The sequence below is a fragment of the Suillus fuscotomentosus genome (genome assembly GCF_016647785.1).
Source record: "Suillus fuscotomentosus strain FC203 chromosome Unknown F5891scaffold_27, whole genome shotgun sequence".
Taxonomy (NCBI): Eukaryota; Fungi; Basidiomycota; class Agaricomycetes; order Boletales; family Suillaceae; genus Suillus; species Suillus fuscotomentosus.
In genome coordinates, this window is record NW_024539539.1 from 542766 (window position 1) to 558411 (window position 15646).

The 15646-nt window shown below is 49.3% G+C and overlaps 4 protein-coding genes across 4 annotated transcripts; 2 read left to right on the forward strand and 2 right to left on the reverse strand.

The window, feature by feature from the left end:
* Window positions 1-8: 8 nt before the first annotated feature.
* On the reverse strand, window positions 9-7262 carry F5891DRAFT_1278331 (putative RNA helicase). The gene is made up of 13 exons (XM_041370314.1): window positions 5613-7262; window positions 4308-5557; window positions 3949-4258; window positions 3754-3889; window positions 3656-3704; window positions 3514-3609; window positions 3382-3460; window positions 2479-3330; window positions 2171-2427; window positions 1724-2117; window positions 713-1675; window positions 558-661; window positions 9-506 (listed from the first exon to the last, which is right to left on the reverse strand). Exons 1-13 carry the CDS (start codon window positions 7191-7193, stop codon window positions 74-76), a joined length of 6504 nt encoding a protein of 2167 aa, XP_041226018.1. The 5' UTR covers window positions 7194-7262; the 3' UTR covers window positions 9-73.
* Window positions 7263-8810: 1548 nt separating this feature from the next.
* Window positions 8811-10445, reverse strand: F5891DRAFT_980384 (heterokaryon incompatibility protein-domain-containing protein; the record flags this gene model as incomplete). Its single annotated transcript, XM_041376995.1, has 1 exon — window positions 8811-10445. One exon carries the CDS (start codon window positions 10443-10445, stop codon window positions 8811-8813), a length of 1635 nt encoding a protein of 544 aa, XP_041226019.1.
* A 14-nt stretch (window positions 10446-10459) lies between these two features.
* F5891DRAFT_1034082 (uncharacterized protein) lies at window positions 10460-10876 on the forward strand. Its single transcript, XM_041361739.1, has 2 exons — window positions 10460-10700; window positions 10784-10876. The coding sequence occupies exons 1-2, from the start codon at window positions 10486-10488 to the stop codon at window positions 10794-10796; spliced, it is 228 nt and encodes a 75-aa protein (XP_041226020.1). The 5' UTR covers window positions 10460-10485; the 3' UTR covers window positions 10797-10876.
* A 2921-nt stretch (window positions 10877-13797) lies between these two features.
* On the forward strand, window positions 13798-15392 carry F5891DRAFT_315106 (dihydrouridine synthase-domain-containing protein). Its single transcript, XM_041371322.1, has 4 exons — window positions 13798-14017; window positions 14069-14104; window positions 14164-14455; window positions 14525-15392. The coding sequence occupies exons 1-4, from the start codon at window positions 13901-13903 to the stop codon at window positions 15352-15354; spliced, it is 1275 nt and encodes a 424-aa protein (XP_041226021.1). The 5' UTR covers window positions 13798-13900; the 3' UTR covers window positions 15355-15392.
* Window positions 15393-15646: the final 254 nt, after the last annotated feature.

Below are 15646 nucleotides of genomic sequence, written 5' to 3' on the forward strand. Positions count from 1 at the left end.
ATTAACAATCGGCAAGGAAAGCTGTACGACAAAGACAGTAGAGATACATCGAAATCTTACATGAGCACACCAACTACTCCTCCATCTCATCTCCACTCTCATCATCGCTGTCGCTGTCCTCGCCCTCCGCAACATCAATAGGTTCCAAACTTAGATCATGATCTGCGCCAACGTACGCATCGCAGATGACATAGAGTTTTAAGGCGTGCTCGCCTTTCGGTAGCGTGAACTCCAATTTCACCGAGAGATTTTTGGTGACAGTGACGCGCTTGATTGATAGCAGTTGTTTTGTGCTCGGCTCCCCAACTACGAGCCACCAGTTTGCTATCTTTTTCGTCGGGTAGAAAGGTGCGACAACAGTTTGGTCATCGGAATCCTCATCATCTGCATCGCGGGCAAGAGAAACCTGCATGGTGATGGGTGCACCAGCAGTATATTCTCCCTTCTCGAGCTTGAAGGACACGTCAAGGGTCGGGTAAGAGTTGACAAATGTCGCTACATCACGCCTAGACATACTGTTAGAAACGGTTAAAATGGATACATACAATAGAACTCACATTTGACGACCATCCATTTGCAAAAGTTCGGTGCGTTTATCATCTTCCATCTCCATGACATCGTAAACAGACACAATGCCGGCATCCTTGCAACGTTTGATGGTCTGTTTTAAAATTTAATCAGTAACGAAGAGTACCGAGAGGAATGGACATACCTCGGGCTCAAAGTGGGGAATTTGCTTGAGGGGCGAATCAGTCTCCCACATCGCCTGTACACACATCTGTGACAAATCCATTGCTCCCAGTGCATTCAGCCATGCGTTCGAAGACATGACATCCACACATGCTGATAGTAGGTTCAAAACCTTCTCCAGAACTAAAACTTGGTCCGCCGCCAAGTCTGGTGGCAGCTGGATACGAGAGAAATGAGCCTGAAGTAGAAGGAAGGTCTTGAAGTGAGGTGCCTCGAAGTCTGCACGATCGAGCTTGACGGGAACACGGTCGTAGATGCGGCGGAGTATGGTGTCTTCGTGACGCCTGATGGGAATTGACTCGAACTCTGCAGAAGAGGCAACAACTTCCAGGAGACCTTTGAGTTTCGTCCGCTCCTTCAGCGACAGGGTGTACACCTCTACAGTGACGTATGAGATGTTATAGTACGCCGCTATCATCCCGAGGTTCAGTGCTGAAACATCCATTTCATCTTCTATCGAAATGCACTTTGAGTTAACCAAGTCTTGCAAGGTGTTCTCCACGAGTTCCGACAGGTGATCTGACAAATGCTGATGGCTGACATTGTGAAGATTGTAGTAGTTGGGGTTTTGAGTCATTCGGCGGTAGAAGTATGTCCATGTCAGGATATCCATCGCATCTTGCTTGTTTTCAATCGTCTTGACAGCGATCTCGGCAAGGAAATAGTCGTGCAATAGATGGGTAGGCAGGTGGGACTCGATGGGCAGACCCTCTGCAAGGAACTTCTTGTAAAAGTCCTTGCGCGTCTGCTGGCACATGAGGACACATCGGCTGCGATCATCTTCCATTGGCCTGCAGGCACGACCTATCATTTGTAGGACGTCCATGACTGGGTAGTCGACATATCGATGTTCTTTGCCCTCGTAGTATTGCACGCCCATTATGATCACCATATAGCTTGCAACAGGTAGACTCCATGCAGTGTCCTGCAGACGCTCAGTTGCTGGTCAATGGTAGGATCGTGGGTTACACACCTTAGATGCCACCAAAACCTGGACTGCTCCAGACTGGAATAAGCGTTCGACAATGCGCTTGTCTTGCTTATCGAGCGCCTCGTGATAATACCCAATCCCATGTTTCAGGCATTCAACAAGACCTTTGTCGCTGATGTGGTCGAGGTGAGGCTGCAAGTCAGCTTCTTCGATATTCAAGAAGCGATCGGGGTCGCTATCTGCTCCGCAATGGATCAACAAGTCGTCAACCGTCAGCCGGCACTGGCGTCTTGATGGAACAAATATGATGACAGGTTTGGTGGGTGAATGCTCAACGATAGAGAGATAGGCAGGCTTAGACATGGCGATCATCAGTGAAGGGAAATGAGGGATAGTAAAGCTTTGGAGATGTATATCCATATCCAGCGGCCTCGAGCTACAAAACATCATTTAGTAGGTTGAATATTGATTACAAGGTGCAAGATGTACCTAGGCGAGAAATTGAAAATTGCATGCGATGGCGCGCCCATCCATTCACCGAGATCTCTAGCATTAGCGAGCGAGACACCACAGGCGACGATACGAGTCTTAACCTCCGTCTGCGCAGCGACGTAGCGGGTCCTAGATATCACCACTTCGTACGTCGGACCGACTTCCCCACCTACAAGCTGGATTTCATCAGCAATCAATAGGCCGATGTTCTGCACATTCTTGCGCTGTCGCCATCTCCGAGACAGGATATCCCACTAGAAATATCGGTTGAGTGGAAGATTCACGACATGATTGAAGAAACTAACCTGCGATGGGGTGCAAACAACAACATCCCCCTTCTCAAGAAGTCGAAGGTCAGCGCTGGTGTCTCCTGTAAGGCTTACTATCTCTTTGCCGCCCTGCAGGCCGCTGAACTTCCGACGCCACTCTGCAACACGTTGATCAACCATCTCCTGGTAGGGCTCGATACAGACCGCCCTGGGCTGCTCGCGTTTGCTCCAAAGGCGGAGCAGAGCAAATTCAGCACAGATAGTCTTGCCGCTTCCAGTAGGCGCGCCAATAAAGACATTCTCATCAGATGTGTAGAGAGCCTGGAAAACCTGCGTCTGGATCTTGTTGAATGTTTGAATGGTGGATGAGTAGATGCTCTCGAATTCCTTGTTGTGTAGGGCAGACAGCGGGAGTGGCTGGAGTTCGAGAAGAGGAGTGGGAGGTGGGAACTTTTCTGGGAGAATCAAGTGTTTGAAGGAGATCGGTAGTCTGGTCTCGGCATGTAACCATCGGTCGGATACAACAGATATGTAGTAGTTCGGGGGGACGGGTTCAAACATCGGAACCGTGATGGTGACGTTATGTTCATCCTCTGCATAGCGCTGGCGTAAAACGAATGAGTCGTGAAAAAGAACAATCTCTCCATCGACGTCTTCAACCATGATGAGGAACGTTTCAGCTGTTCCGTGGGTCTTCTCATCCCATCGGAAGTCAGGAACAATAGACAAGTCGATACGAAGAAGAGAACGGGTGATAGGCTGCACTTGCGCTTGCAGCTGCAACTTGGGGAAGCTGTGCACCAATCGATGCACGAGCCTTCCGGCGTTTGGAATGCCGATAAGCTCACCAATTTCAGGAGGGTCGAGATCAAAGTAGCGATACCATGGCTAATGAAAATTATCTTAGCACGTCCCTTACTTGAACTGATGCAAACTTACGAATTGTTTGCCCTCTGCTTTTCGGATGACCTCCTGTGGAACACCCTTGAATTGGCGAAGCGGTGTCATGGAGCCCCACCTGAAAACCAAATAATCAGTTGATGATCAACGACCTTATTAGAAACTACCAACATTCGTCGCTCGACCATCTTACATAGGTCAAGACATGCACGCGCTGGCACTGCCCACCCTCGCTTCAGGCAAATCTCAAACATAGCACGAAGAATACTGTAACATGTGTGAGTTGGGTAAACTGACTTAAAACAACACATACCGGCCAGCAGATTGCTGAACAAAGACCATATCGGCCACGAGAGCAAAGCCTAATCATCCAATCAGCACAATATGGTAGACGGCTGAATTGTTACCAACCGTCAAGTTTGAGTTGCGATATATATGCTTGTAGGAGGACGTTGATCTTCGCTGCAGGTTCATCGACGCCTTCCTTCACAGGAATGGGCACACGTTCTAACAGTTTACCAAGTTCAAGCTTCTCCTCTTGACGCACCTACAAAAATGAATATAAATGTCGAGACTCATATTACAAACAGGAAATATGTGACATACCGGCAGAAGTTTGAACTCGTTTGAGAGCGCAAACACCCGGAAAAGTTCCAGTGTCGACATGGTTGGCCTAAGATGCTGGTTGTACGTAGCCATCGAATTGTATGTAACATAGTAGTGAGACGCAATACGACCAAGCTCGGTGCTCTGGAAACGACCAGATGCACGTTCGTACTTGATGAGATGACATTTCTCCAGCAGAACGGCGGCAGAATGGGCAATATCAGCACGCTTCTGGATAAGACCATTGTCGTCTTCCTGGTAATCCACCCCAACACCATACAGTCCTGGGGACTTCAGCATGCGGACATAACTGAGAGAAATGTCAGCACTTTTACCGCTTTGAGAACAAGTGAGCTTACAGATAAGTGTACCCCAACCACTGGACGGCCTCATCACGGTTGCGAACTGTTCCAAGAACAATCTCTGCGTTCAAGTTATCCGCCAGCTTCGACACGAACTGAGACTCGATCGGCAGTTGCTGGTTCAGCAAGCTGAGGTAGTACTGCAGCTCGGCGTGGTTCGTGATGATGATGCCCTCGCCATACGTGTCATATTGCGGACGACCAGCACGACCAAGCATCTGCAACACATCCTGGGAAGAGAGCTCAACCCAGCGGCCTTTCTCCGGGTTATAGATCTGCGTGCCCTTGATGATGACGGTGTGTGCCGGGAGGTTCACACCCCATGCGAGCGTTGCCGTGCAGACAAGAACCTGGACTGCACCATCTGCGAAAAGCTCCTCGACAAGATTCCTGTCTTCTCTAGTCATACCGGCGTGGTGAATAGCGAACCCAAACGGCAAGAGGTCGCGCAGATTGCTATCTTTGACATTGCCTGCTTCCTCCGTGAGGATCTCACGCGTCGCTGAGTCAGGACGGACGAACTGCGTTATCGTCTCTTTCTCCATGGCCATGTCGCGGATGAACTTGGCGGTCTTGGCGGTCTCCTTGCGAGAGTGCACGAATACAAGGGTCTGATTTTTTCCCGCTTGGTCAAGCACCTTCTCGTAGCAAACCTCATTCATGACCTGGAAACGCTTGATAGCCTTCTTCTCTGTGACACCAATGAATTGTTGCTGAAGCGCACATGGACGGTACGAGGCATCAAAATAGAATAGGCCTTTCGATTCGTCCACGCGGAGGAATGTCGCAACATCTTGGTAGTTTGGAAGTGTAGCTGAGAGACCGACCAGGCGAACGTACTCTCCCGTTTGCTCCATCCTCCGTATCGTACGTGCCACAACGCTCTCTAGCACGGGTCCACGCTCATCGTGCAACAGGTGAATTTCATCAATAATCACGAGCCGAACGAGGTTTGTATAGCTCGTATCGGTGCTCTTGCGCGTGATGACATCCCACTTCTCGGGTGTGGTAACAATGATCTGGGTCTCCGAGATCTGCTGTTTCGTCATTTGAGAGTCTCCTGTGAGCTCGCCAACCTTGATTCCGAAAACGTTCAGCCGCGCGTTAAAGTTTCCAACCATTTCTTGAACAAGAGCCTTCATGGGCGCGATATAAACAATTTTGAAATCGTCGAGGGCAAATTCGCCTGTAACCTCGTCGCGATATTTGGACAACTCATTAAGGATAGTAAGCATGGCGACGTTGGTCTGCAAGGTCAACTTAGTGCCTGAAAGATGAAAAGTATAACACAACACCGCTCACCTTACCAGCGCCGGTAGGCGCACAGAGTAAGAGGGGCTCATCCGTCCCGAAGGCAATTGGGTAAAGCTTGCTCTGAACTCGATTGAGCTTGGGCACAGTGAATGCCTTTCTTGCCCACTCTGGCAGTGCAGTAACAGGTACAAGCTCTTCCTCGCCACCTTGCTTTTTCTGGGGTGCAGGGACATGAATCTCCTCGTATCCCTTGCGTGCCCGCTTGAATGAGCCCTCAGGAAGCTTGCACTTTTTGTTGGACATCAGATGTCCCCCCTGGCTGAATGCCATGCTCTCTAGATCGACCGTGCGCTTTGGTTGCACTGTAGAGCCTGGCGCAAGAGTTGCTGTTTTTGGTACCGTTAGCTTCGTCTCGTCCACATCCATGGCATCATCCTGCGTCTTCTTGGCCTGGCGGTCTCCAGCAAGCTCCCGCGAGATCCAACCAACACCCTTCTCTCGCATAGCAACCTCGACATTGATCCGCTCGTCTGCGTCGCTCCGCATGAGTTTCGTACACCATACTACCACATCCCGATTTTTGAGGAACTTGGTGATCACGTGGAAGCTCTGGAACTCGAACAGCTCCATCAACTGGTTCTCACAATCGCGCAGGCCTGATTCCGAGCCGAGAATAGAGAGGACAGACGCTGCTTTATCCGCTGCAGTGACTGGATCCGGGTAAACTTCAGATATCTGACGTTGCACCCAGAAGCCATCGATCGCGTGCGGCGAGACAATGTCTTTATCTGTTTTGGCCTTTCCAGTTCCACGAGCTGACGAACCGCCGATGACAAGTTCCTCGTCACCTGCTTCCTCAGCCACTTGTGAGGTTTCATCTACTTCGTCCTCCTCTTCGTCACCTTCCTCGTCTGAACCGTCCCGAATTTCGTAGCCTTCTTCGTCTTCATCCTCCTGTTCTTCGTCGTCGAATACGACTGCAACTCCAACTTCATCATCAATTTCTGCATCCTTGCGCTCCATATCCGGATCTGCCATCGTCTCATCTTCAGCGCCATAGTCGGTGATTTTTTGCGCTCGGGCTACGAGCTGAGAAAACACGTCGCTGGAGATGGGACCCAGTACCTCCTGAACCTCTTTCTTCTTGTCAAAGTCCTTCATAGACTCATTCTTGAGTGTTTCAAGGACGGCGTCGGTTGCACTGCGAACAATGTCCTGTGCTTGGTCGCCCAGCACCTGGTGCACCGTGGATAGCATGACTTCATATACCTCACGTGTTTCGGCAGTACGGGGGCGGTATGAAAGTCCTTCAACATCTTGTGTCGCGTCGATAATGTCTGTGTACCCGAAACCAGCTTCTGCACGTCGTTTCACGACCTTTTCTGGAGCTTCCTGCTTGCCCGATTCTCCTGCTTTTTTCTTCTTCTTCTCAACATCTTTGGGCACTTGACGTTGAACGCGTGAACCCATCTCGCGAGGGTCAATTCGCCCTGCGAGGGAAGTAGGTGCGCCATCGGGCTCTCTGTCTCTCCTGGGCAGAGCGGACCTGTCAGCGGTCAAGACAAGGGATGAAATAGCACCATAGTTGTAGCCAGAAAGATCTGGCTTGCCTCCTGGCCTCACAGACATTGGTCAAATTTGGTGGGGATGGAAAAGGTTGAGAAAATCACGAACAACAATCGACTGTCGTCGTCGTTGACGCTGAAGACGAGCAGACTAAATTTCCAGTTTGTGTTGAGTAAGCAGTTGATTACGTGATCATGTGGCTGTGTCGACCAGAAAGCGCCTCATCAACTGCCAGCGCTTCAATTGAACGTTCTCAGCACTCCAGAGTCCATTCATATAAGCTTGGTGCTACCTGCGTACATATTCCCTACTACCCTTTCCAGCTTTAATAACTTTACTTAAATCTATGCAAGATCTCGATGATGCACCAACAATACACTCGAAGTTATCTTGTTTCTTCTGACCTGCGAAAAATCTTTCTGTTCAGTTCAATTCTCAAACGTCGCAATATTATGAGGTCGAACGTTCAACGAGGCACAAATAACCAACATCACAGGGCCCCATGCATACAAAATAACCAGCGATAAGTATACAAAGTGATTAAACGTATATCTAAAGCATCCTGATCAACAGTATGTTCTACCTTGTCACGCCGGTAGTGTTCTCGAAGTTCAGGCTCACAACTAACTCAAAACTGCTCAAGGACTCAAAGGGAGGGCAGGTGCACAAACCAACTGTGATTTGCTTTTGCGCTAAGAAATTGGCCCACAAGCCGAGGCGATGTCTTGCTGGTGGCTAAGTGGCCACTTTCCGAGTTGCAGCGTCCACAGGCTGGTTCCTTGATTCAAGTATCAAGTAGATGGTGAGACATAACAATGTCATTATAAATATCTCGTTAACTAATCATAATCCCACAGACTTAGAATACTTATGTGCAAGTGTGGAACACGCGAACAGGGCCAACGATGAGCGCTTGAGCAGAGGGGCGTGAAATTTTGGCCTAGCAGGGCTTTGCCCAGTGAGGCTAAGATCATTTGTGTTGGAATAGGAATAGAGTATTGTATGACGGCTCGATCGATCAAGAAAGCAGTCGGTGCTTCACCTACAGCCATCGGTCATTGGGCACAATCGGTCCTGGCATAGGGAACATCTATCAGATCGTAGGAAACTCGGGCGACTAGACCCTCAACGTCAGACACAACCAGCCTCTCGAAAACCGAAAGGACTGGCGAGGAAGTTTTATCGTCGGAACAGTCATCTGGGTGGAGTTCGGCGAAATGGAGAGAATCCTTGCGACAGTTAATATCACGCACGATGTTCCCAGTTGGAACAGCCATGATCTGGGTTATGTCCGCTACGGTCTCACTCTCGGGGTCGGGGCTACCAGACGTCATGGTCATGTCCCAAAGCAGGTTGCACGATCTGCATGACAACGCGTGCTGGCTGCTGGAAAGTTGGTCCAGGATTGAGAATATGGTGGAATATGTGGGCGGCGAAGATCTCACATGTATAGTGAGCAACAAGAAGACGCACAAATGGCACTGGAGCGCACCTGATCATGACTTATGTGGTGTACGCGGACTACGTACATAGAGTATGTACGTATATCACAAGATCACCAGCCCAGTCGTAGATGAGTCGAAAATCAAAAGCAAAAGCAAAAGAGTAGTACAGAAAGTCCTTCAAACCATCCATCATGATATCACCAAGCATAAGTCGGTAAGAAAGAAGCTGGTATCTTCAAGAAAACCGGGTAAATTGCCACGATCCACTCCCTGCGTGATCATCCTCTACCATGACTCCGATTGCGCTAGCCCGAAATTTCGTGTCATCATGCACAACAAGGCACAGGCACGTCCCTCTATGACTTGCAACTGGCAATCTATGCAGTCGCGCCTGTCCTGTTCCGCTGTGGGTGGGTACCACTGTTGTTCCACCCTGGGAGCGCATCACAACCAACTGTGTATTTTTCCAAACCTTTGCTGCCATGGATGCATAAGCCGTGAACCCGTATCCTCTCGTATATGGCTTGTTTCCAACCAAATCATCCTCTGAGTCCTCCAATCTGATCGTGCCGTCGATGTATCCAGTCGCCAGGTTGAGCAACGCCTGAGCTAACCCAGATCCTCCCACGGCTTTATCGACGTCGCACGCAAATCCGACGTGTAGGCCAAATAATAAGTTCCATATGTCTTCGGGGCCGTAAGACAGCTTTTGGAGCATGTTGATAACTCCCTTGATGTCTTCCGGTTCTGATTGCCATCTTATAACGCCAGTCGACCGATGCGGAATGCAAACACCAGCGGCTCCTCCACGGACAACTGACATCTGAGGAACTTCTACGGAACGCCACTCCGTGATAGCACTGGCAGGGGTTGCTAACACAGTTGCAGGTACGGGCACCATGGACATTCCTTCACATGCGGCGTCTCTGTCGACTACGTGGCTCCATCTAAGCCAGGAAAAGTCCCCTTTCGAGCTGGCTTTGTCCACAAGGTCAGCGAACACTTTCTCCACTGAAAGCCGATAGTCAGGCGTGATTGTCTCTAGACGACACACGCCAAGCAGAGAGTACGCCATGTCGTGAGTGACGGTAGATTGACGCCTCCATACGCTCGATATAGCTGTCCCGAGCGGCATGTATGCCTTCATCGCGTCCGACATGGAATGAACCGAGTCCCAAAAACTAGATGATTGCCCCAGCAAGTTGTCTTTCTTCTGTGTCGCTGCCCGTCGACTGATCGGGTGAGAGATTTTGAGGACGTCGGAAATGGGAAGAGTTTCCTCTTTCTCTCCCACCAAAAACGTTATGTGGTTAAGAACGGCCTCTTGAAACGTCCAGACACGCGTCCACCACCTGCTGCTGAATAGCTTGTACAACGCCTTGTTTGAGCCTTGGGAAGCGAACATGTACATCCCATGCGTGTCTCCAGCTTGTTCAAGTGCACGGAACCCATCTAAATCTATCATTCCGGTTCCATGCTCCACGACTCTTCTTGTCGTTTGGTCTATCTCCGGTACAAGGCATAACACTGCTGTGGCCCCGCGGTATATATCCGCCATCTTCGCAAGCTCAACCATCTTTACTGGTTCATTGTCCTGGTCAATGCAGATTGCATCGATCCACAGAGCATATGAGGTGTGTTTCGAGAGTCGGTCGGCGATGTGTAATGCTTGCTCTGTGACCCGCCTGCCTTCCCATTCTTTGAAAGAAGGACGGATGTCCCACGCATAACTGATTGCGATATAAGGTTCAGCAGAAGATGCAGAGTCGACCAGCTTTCCGTCCCGGATGCAGTTCTGGGGCCGCGCATAGGTCGTAGCGACCTTGACGTTGCTCCTAGGATTGTCTTCAACTTTGGTTAGCTTCACCATAGGTTTGTGCCATACTCAGCGTTTTTGATAATCTGATGCCATGTCAAGAATGATGTCTTTCGCTCTGTCACGTTCTTGTAGTCTCTCAAGTACGCTCTGCACCTGGGGATGGCGGCATTGTGCTCCATCATCTTCCCGCATTGATGGCGCTCGTTTTCGCACTTCCAAATGTTCATTTGAGATATTCCAGTGGGACAGGTTGGTATTTGCATGGTTTGTAATGATGCGAGTAGATACGGACGAAGCTGCGAGGGGCTGTGAGAGACAAATGAGGGACTCAGTCTGAGTATAATAGACTAAGGTGGAACGACGAGGGATGTCGATGGAGGATTATATACCTGTCTGCGTTAGCGATGATCCGTCTATGAGCTATGGCATGCTGGCACTTGATCCCTTAATAACAGCAGGCGGCTCGGTGGCTATGACTTCCACCACATGATGCTATGTTGCTACGCGTTTGTTTGCTGTTGGTCTGTAGCGCACATCTCTCTTCGTGTAGTAAGTGCGTGTATGAGTATCAGCGAGCAAATTACATAATTGTCATGCTTCTCGCATTCAACCCTCCAAATAATCCTCTGAGAGTGCTCAGAAAATGACATTCACTCAACCAAGACATTCACCGTCGATACATCTTGCATAGATGTCAGTAACTCCGAAATGCCTGCTGCCTCAGGTGCAACAGACGACGATGACTTTGCCAAGCCAGTGGCCACCCCTCGGACTCCCAACTCGGTTCCCTAATATACTCGCCTATGTTTCCTGCATCAACACCTGCCCGCCCGGACTCTATCATCCTCTCGCACGAGGTAGCACCCTAGGCACCAAAGCCATGCGGACGGAGTCGTTCACCAAAAGCTTTCCTACTCCTTTTTCTCCCTGCCCCGCCTTCAATGACCGTCCCACCCGTTCTACAGCTCCCAGTCTCTGCCTATGAATCGCGGCCATCACTATGTGACATGCCTGAACAAGCACAACCGCCATTATGAATGTATACTCTACAGACGCATACCATAGGCGATCATGATATGAAACAGTGTTTCCGTTCACATTGTGCTTATCTAGATCTTGTCGAACGTTTTCGGAAACAGTTAGAAAGTTAGAATCAGAAGTCGAAGTAGGGGGTTTCACAAGGGATCTAGGTGTGTTTTATCAGGCACAGATACTTATAATTATATGATCTACAGACTCATGTCCATTATGACGTTTCAGCAGGAGCAACAGTCACAGACGCTGCATCGTGGACTGATCTGTACGGAAATAATATTGTCCTCGCATGTCTTATCTACCAATCTCACAAAACATCACGACCACTCCACCTGACGATGCATCAAATCTACAAATTACTAGTAACTTGCACGTTAGTCATACTGCGCCGATGTGAAGGCAGAAACACGACCCACTGTACAGAAAGGAAACTTCTGTCATGCAAGTGAGTCACATTATCAAACCAGGGAAATCACTGATACTTACGCAAAGCCCCCAAGTGCAGTGCTCGCAATTTACGTTAATCCAGCAAAAGAGGGGACATTTCTGGGCACTATCTTCAATGGGCGTCGCAGAGATTGATGATGCTAAAGTAGCAGTGATGGCAAGGACAATTGCAAAGGAGAAACGCATCGTGTGTGAGGATGTGATATGAGATGAAATAAACCTTAATGGTTAGTACGAAGGAACCTCACTTTTATATGCTGAATAACATTTGAGGAAGAACTCGTCCACCATTGATACACTAGAATCCCCTCAATAACCCTATATTCGACCACATAATGTCTACAATGCCAGCAGAGTATCTTCTGGCAATTTGGTATGGATCCAGTGTTTGAAGCTTCCTCCGCCGGTCTCGAAATCTCGTACTCCTGTACATCATGCATCATGATTGAAACGAAGACATCTCGATCCCAGAATATCCACCTCCAACCCCATCCAAACATCCAAACTCCATTTGCATTAGCACAGTCATCGTTTCCATGCACTAATCTAAACACGCATTTCCAGCGGCTCGGTGTGTGCAACCATCTTCATATAACGCCAAGGGATATTGATACATGTGGAAAAGCTGGTACACTACTACATACTTGCCTCCCTACTGTTCCGCAGCCAATGATTGATCCACCCCCAACCTTCCTTCGCATCAGCCCGAGATGTCCACCCGATCCTATCTACAGTTCCCAAAACGAGATGTGACTCCTCCGCGCAAGCACCGACTCTGACGCCCCCCGGTCATCTCTTGACTAGTTTTTAAGCAGCTCCCACTCCTCCTTTTCATCCTCAAGCTCATCTGAAGAAAGCGCCGCGATCCCACCTTTCTCCCTCTCACGCCAAGACCTGAAACCCACCAATTTCGCAGTCGATGGAGCTATCCCACGGTATTCTGACTCGCTGCTGGTCCTCCATGCACGATTCTGAATTCGTTGCGTAGCGTGTCTGTGTCGAAATAGAAGTTGAAGTTGGAATTAGGATCAGGATCGGTGGCGCCTCTTCCACTTGCGATCATGTCTACACCCTCTTGTTCTTGTGCATCACCAACTTCACAAACGTGGACCAACACCCAGACCCGAACGCGCGTGCAGAGTCTGTACAAAATGCTTCTAGTACGAATGGTGATCCCACGACACCTCCCCACCTAGTGTACCCACGCCCAAATACATCCCCCGCCAGGACTCGCGCTTGTCGATGTCTTTGGGGTGGTCGTATAGTGGGAGCTGTCTGGGAGGTCGAGGAAGCCGATTCCTGTTGACACGTTTCCGAGGACTTGATGGGGGGCCGGGTTTCGATTTTCGTGTGTGCTGCTCTGAGTTTTTTTTGTGTTCTTGTTCTCACTTTTGTTGAATGTATGATGTCCCTTTGTTCTCGTTCATGACGACGACGGTTCGTGTTGTCTTTCCAGTCTCTCAGTCTCTGACACGCTTGCTCTGACACACCTTTTCATTCCGTCACGTTTCTGCTACACTACTAATCACTCTCGACGCTAGGCAATAAACCTATTTTAAGTCACTTCTCAATCGACAGAAAGTTACGCCAACTTCCGACGGTGCATCGATCAAAACTACAAAGTGTCACTAGAGTAATAGCGAGACTTGCCGCATGTTACGTCCAAATATCCAACATGTATTACTTGGCAGGTATTATCGAATCAAGCGCCAGCGGAGTGGTACACAAACAAGTATTCGAGGTCCTACAGAGGATCTCGTGATCAAGAAGAAGAAGCGTCAAAATTGAGCACAACTGTGAGCGCGACTGTCAGGGCCATACGAATAGACGTTTAGTACTAGGAATTGAATTCTATATTTGGCCATCTACGCTCACATAAGCATATATTGTATAAGTCACGTGTAAACATTGTTGCCCACTACTACTAACTAGCTTCAAAGTAGTGCGCCGGTTTCCCAATAACTTCCTTCATCACCCTACTCGAGCGCGCTCTGCGCGAGCGCACTTTCCGGAAGATTGTCACAATGGCAGTTCAGACCACCTCCGATCATCCCAGGAAACTCGCTGGGTACGACTTTTACCACCAGATCCTCGGTAGCCCAAAGCTCATCGTTGCGCCGATGGTAGATCAAAGTGAGCTGGTGAGTAGAACTCATGTGTATTATCCATTACTCTATGTTTACTTGACTCAGGCCTGGAGAATTTTATCACGCCGATATGGTGCCCAGGTACGTCTCCGATCGGCATCACTTTTTATCCTTGTCATTCACTTATTGCATCTGCTCAGCTTTGTTACACACCCATGATAAACGCCAAGATGTTTTCTCCCGCTTCTGCACACGCATATCGTGCTCAGGCGTTCAATACCTCCTGTCTCGAAGAAGGCTCAAGTACACACGACCGCCCGCTCATTGTTCAATTCTGTGCCAATAATCCCTCACAGCTCCTCACGAGCGCACTTGCTGTACAAGATCACTGTGATGCCATTGATATCAATCTTGGGTGTCCTCAGGATATCGCAAGGAAGGGGCACTACGGGAGCTTCTTGATGGACGAATGGGAGTTGATTCATGACTTGAGTGTGTTTTTATCATTGTTTGATATTAGAATTCTAATTTTCAAGGCTAATGACGTATCCGTCGGAACAGTCAACGTACTTCATGAAAACCTTTCCGTACCCGTTACCGCCAAGTTCCGAATATTTCCCTCCGTAGAAAACACAGTGGCTTACGCCAAAATGCTGGAATCCGCAGGGGCCCAGATCCTCACTTGCCATGGTCGCTTGCGCACACAACGCGGACAAAATACTGGGCTCGCAGATTGGTCACACATCAAAGCCGTGAAAGAGGCAGTACGGGTGCCTGTGTTCGCAAATGGTAATATTTTATTTCACGAAGATGTAGAGAAGTGTCTGAGAGAGACCGGCGTGGATGGGGTAATGAGCGCTGAGGGGCAGTTATATAACCCTGCCTTATTTGCTCCTGCACCATCTGGGAATCCATCATCAACTCTGACAGGTGCACACCCGCCCCATGCGGACCTCGCGCTTGAGTACTTGGCTATCGTCAAGAACCTCAAGACCCCAACATCGACGAGCGCGGTCAAAGGCCATTTGTTTAAAATCATGCATCCCGCTCTGAGCAGGGAGACCGACCTGAGGGAGAGATTAGGACGGATAAGAGGGTCGAATGTCGTTGAGGAATATATTGAGGTTGCGAAAGAGATGAAGCAGCGTATGGAGAGGGATGCTGCGGAGGCGATGAAGGAGGGACAACTGGTCGACGATTTGATCACGATCGAGCCTACGACAGGGCTCAGAGTCCTGCCACATTGGCTCTCTCAACCGTACTTCAGGCCGCTCAAGTCTCCCACAGAAGCTTTGAAACGAGCATCTTCACCGATACCCTCTCACGAGGACGTGAAGCGGGCGAGGCTTTCTGGGCAATCTGCCGTAGGCGATGCAGATATCTCTTTGTGATTACTGCATCTTTCAGCGTTCTTTGATAGAATAGATGTTTGCACACTGCGTAGGTCAAGTCTGGAGTGTCAGTACTTCAGTCCCTAAGATCCGGATGTCGTCGCATGAGCAGGTCACAGCGTGTGCGATTTACGGCTAGAACGCGCGGGATTGAAGGAGAAGATGCGCTTCGAATCTTTGGTGCAGAGCGGTGATGCGGACTGGGGCATTTCGTATTAATTCGTTTTCGACAGACATGTTTCGTTGTATTACGCATCATGGTGGTGAAAGAGTCGCATTCTGAATGCTAATA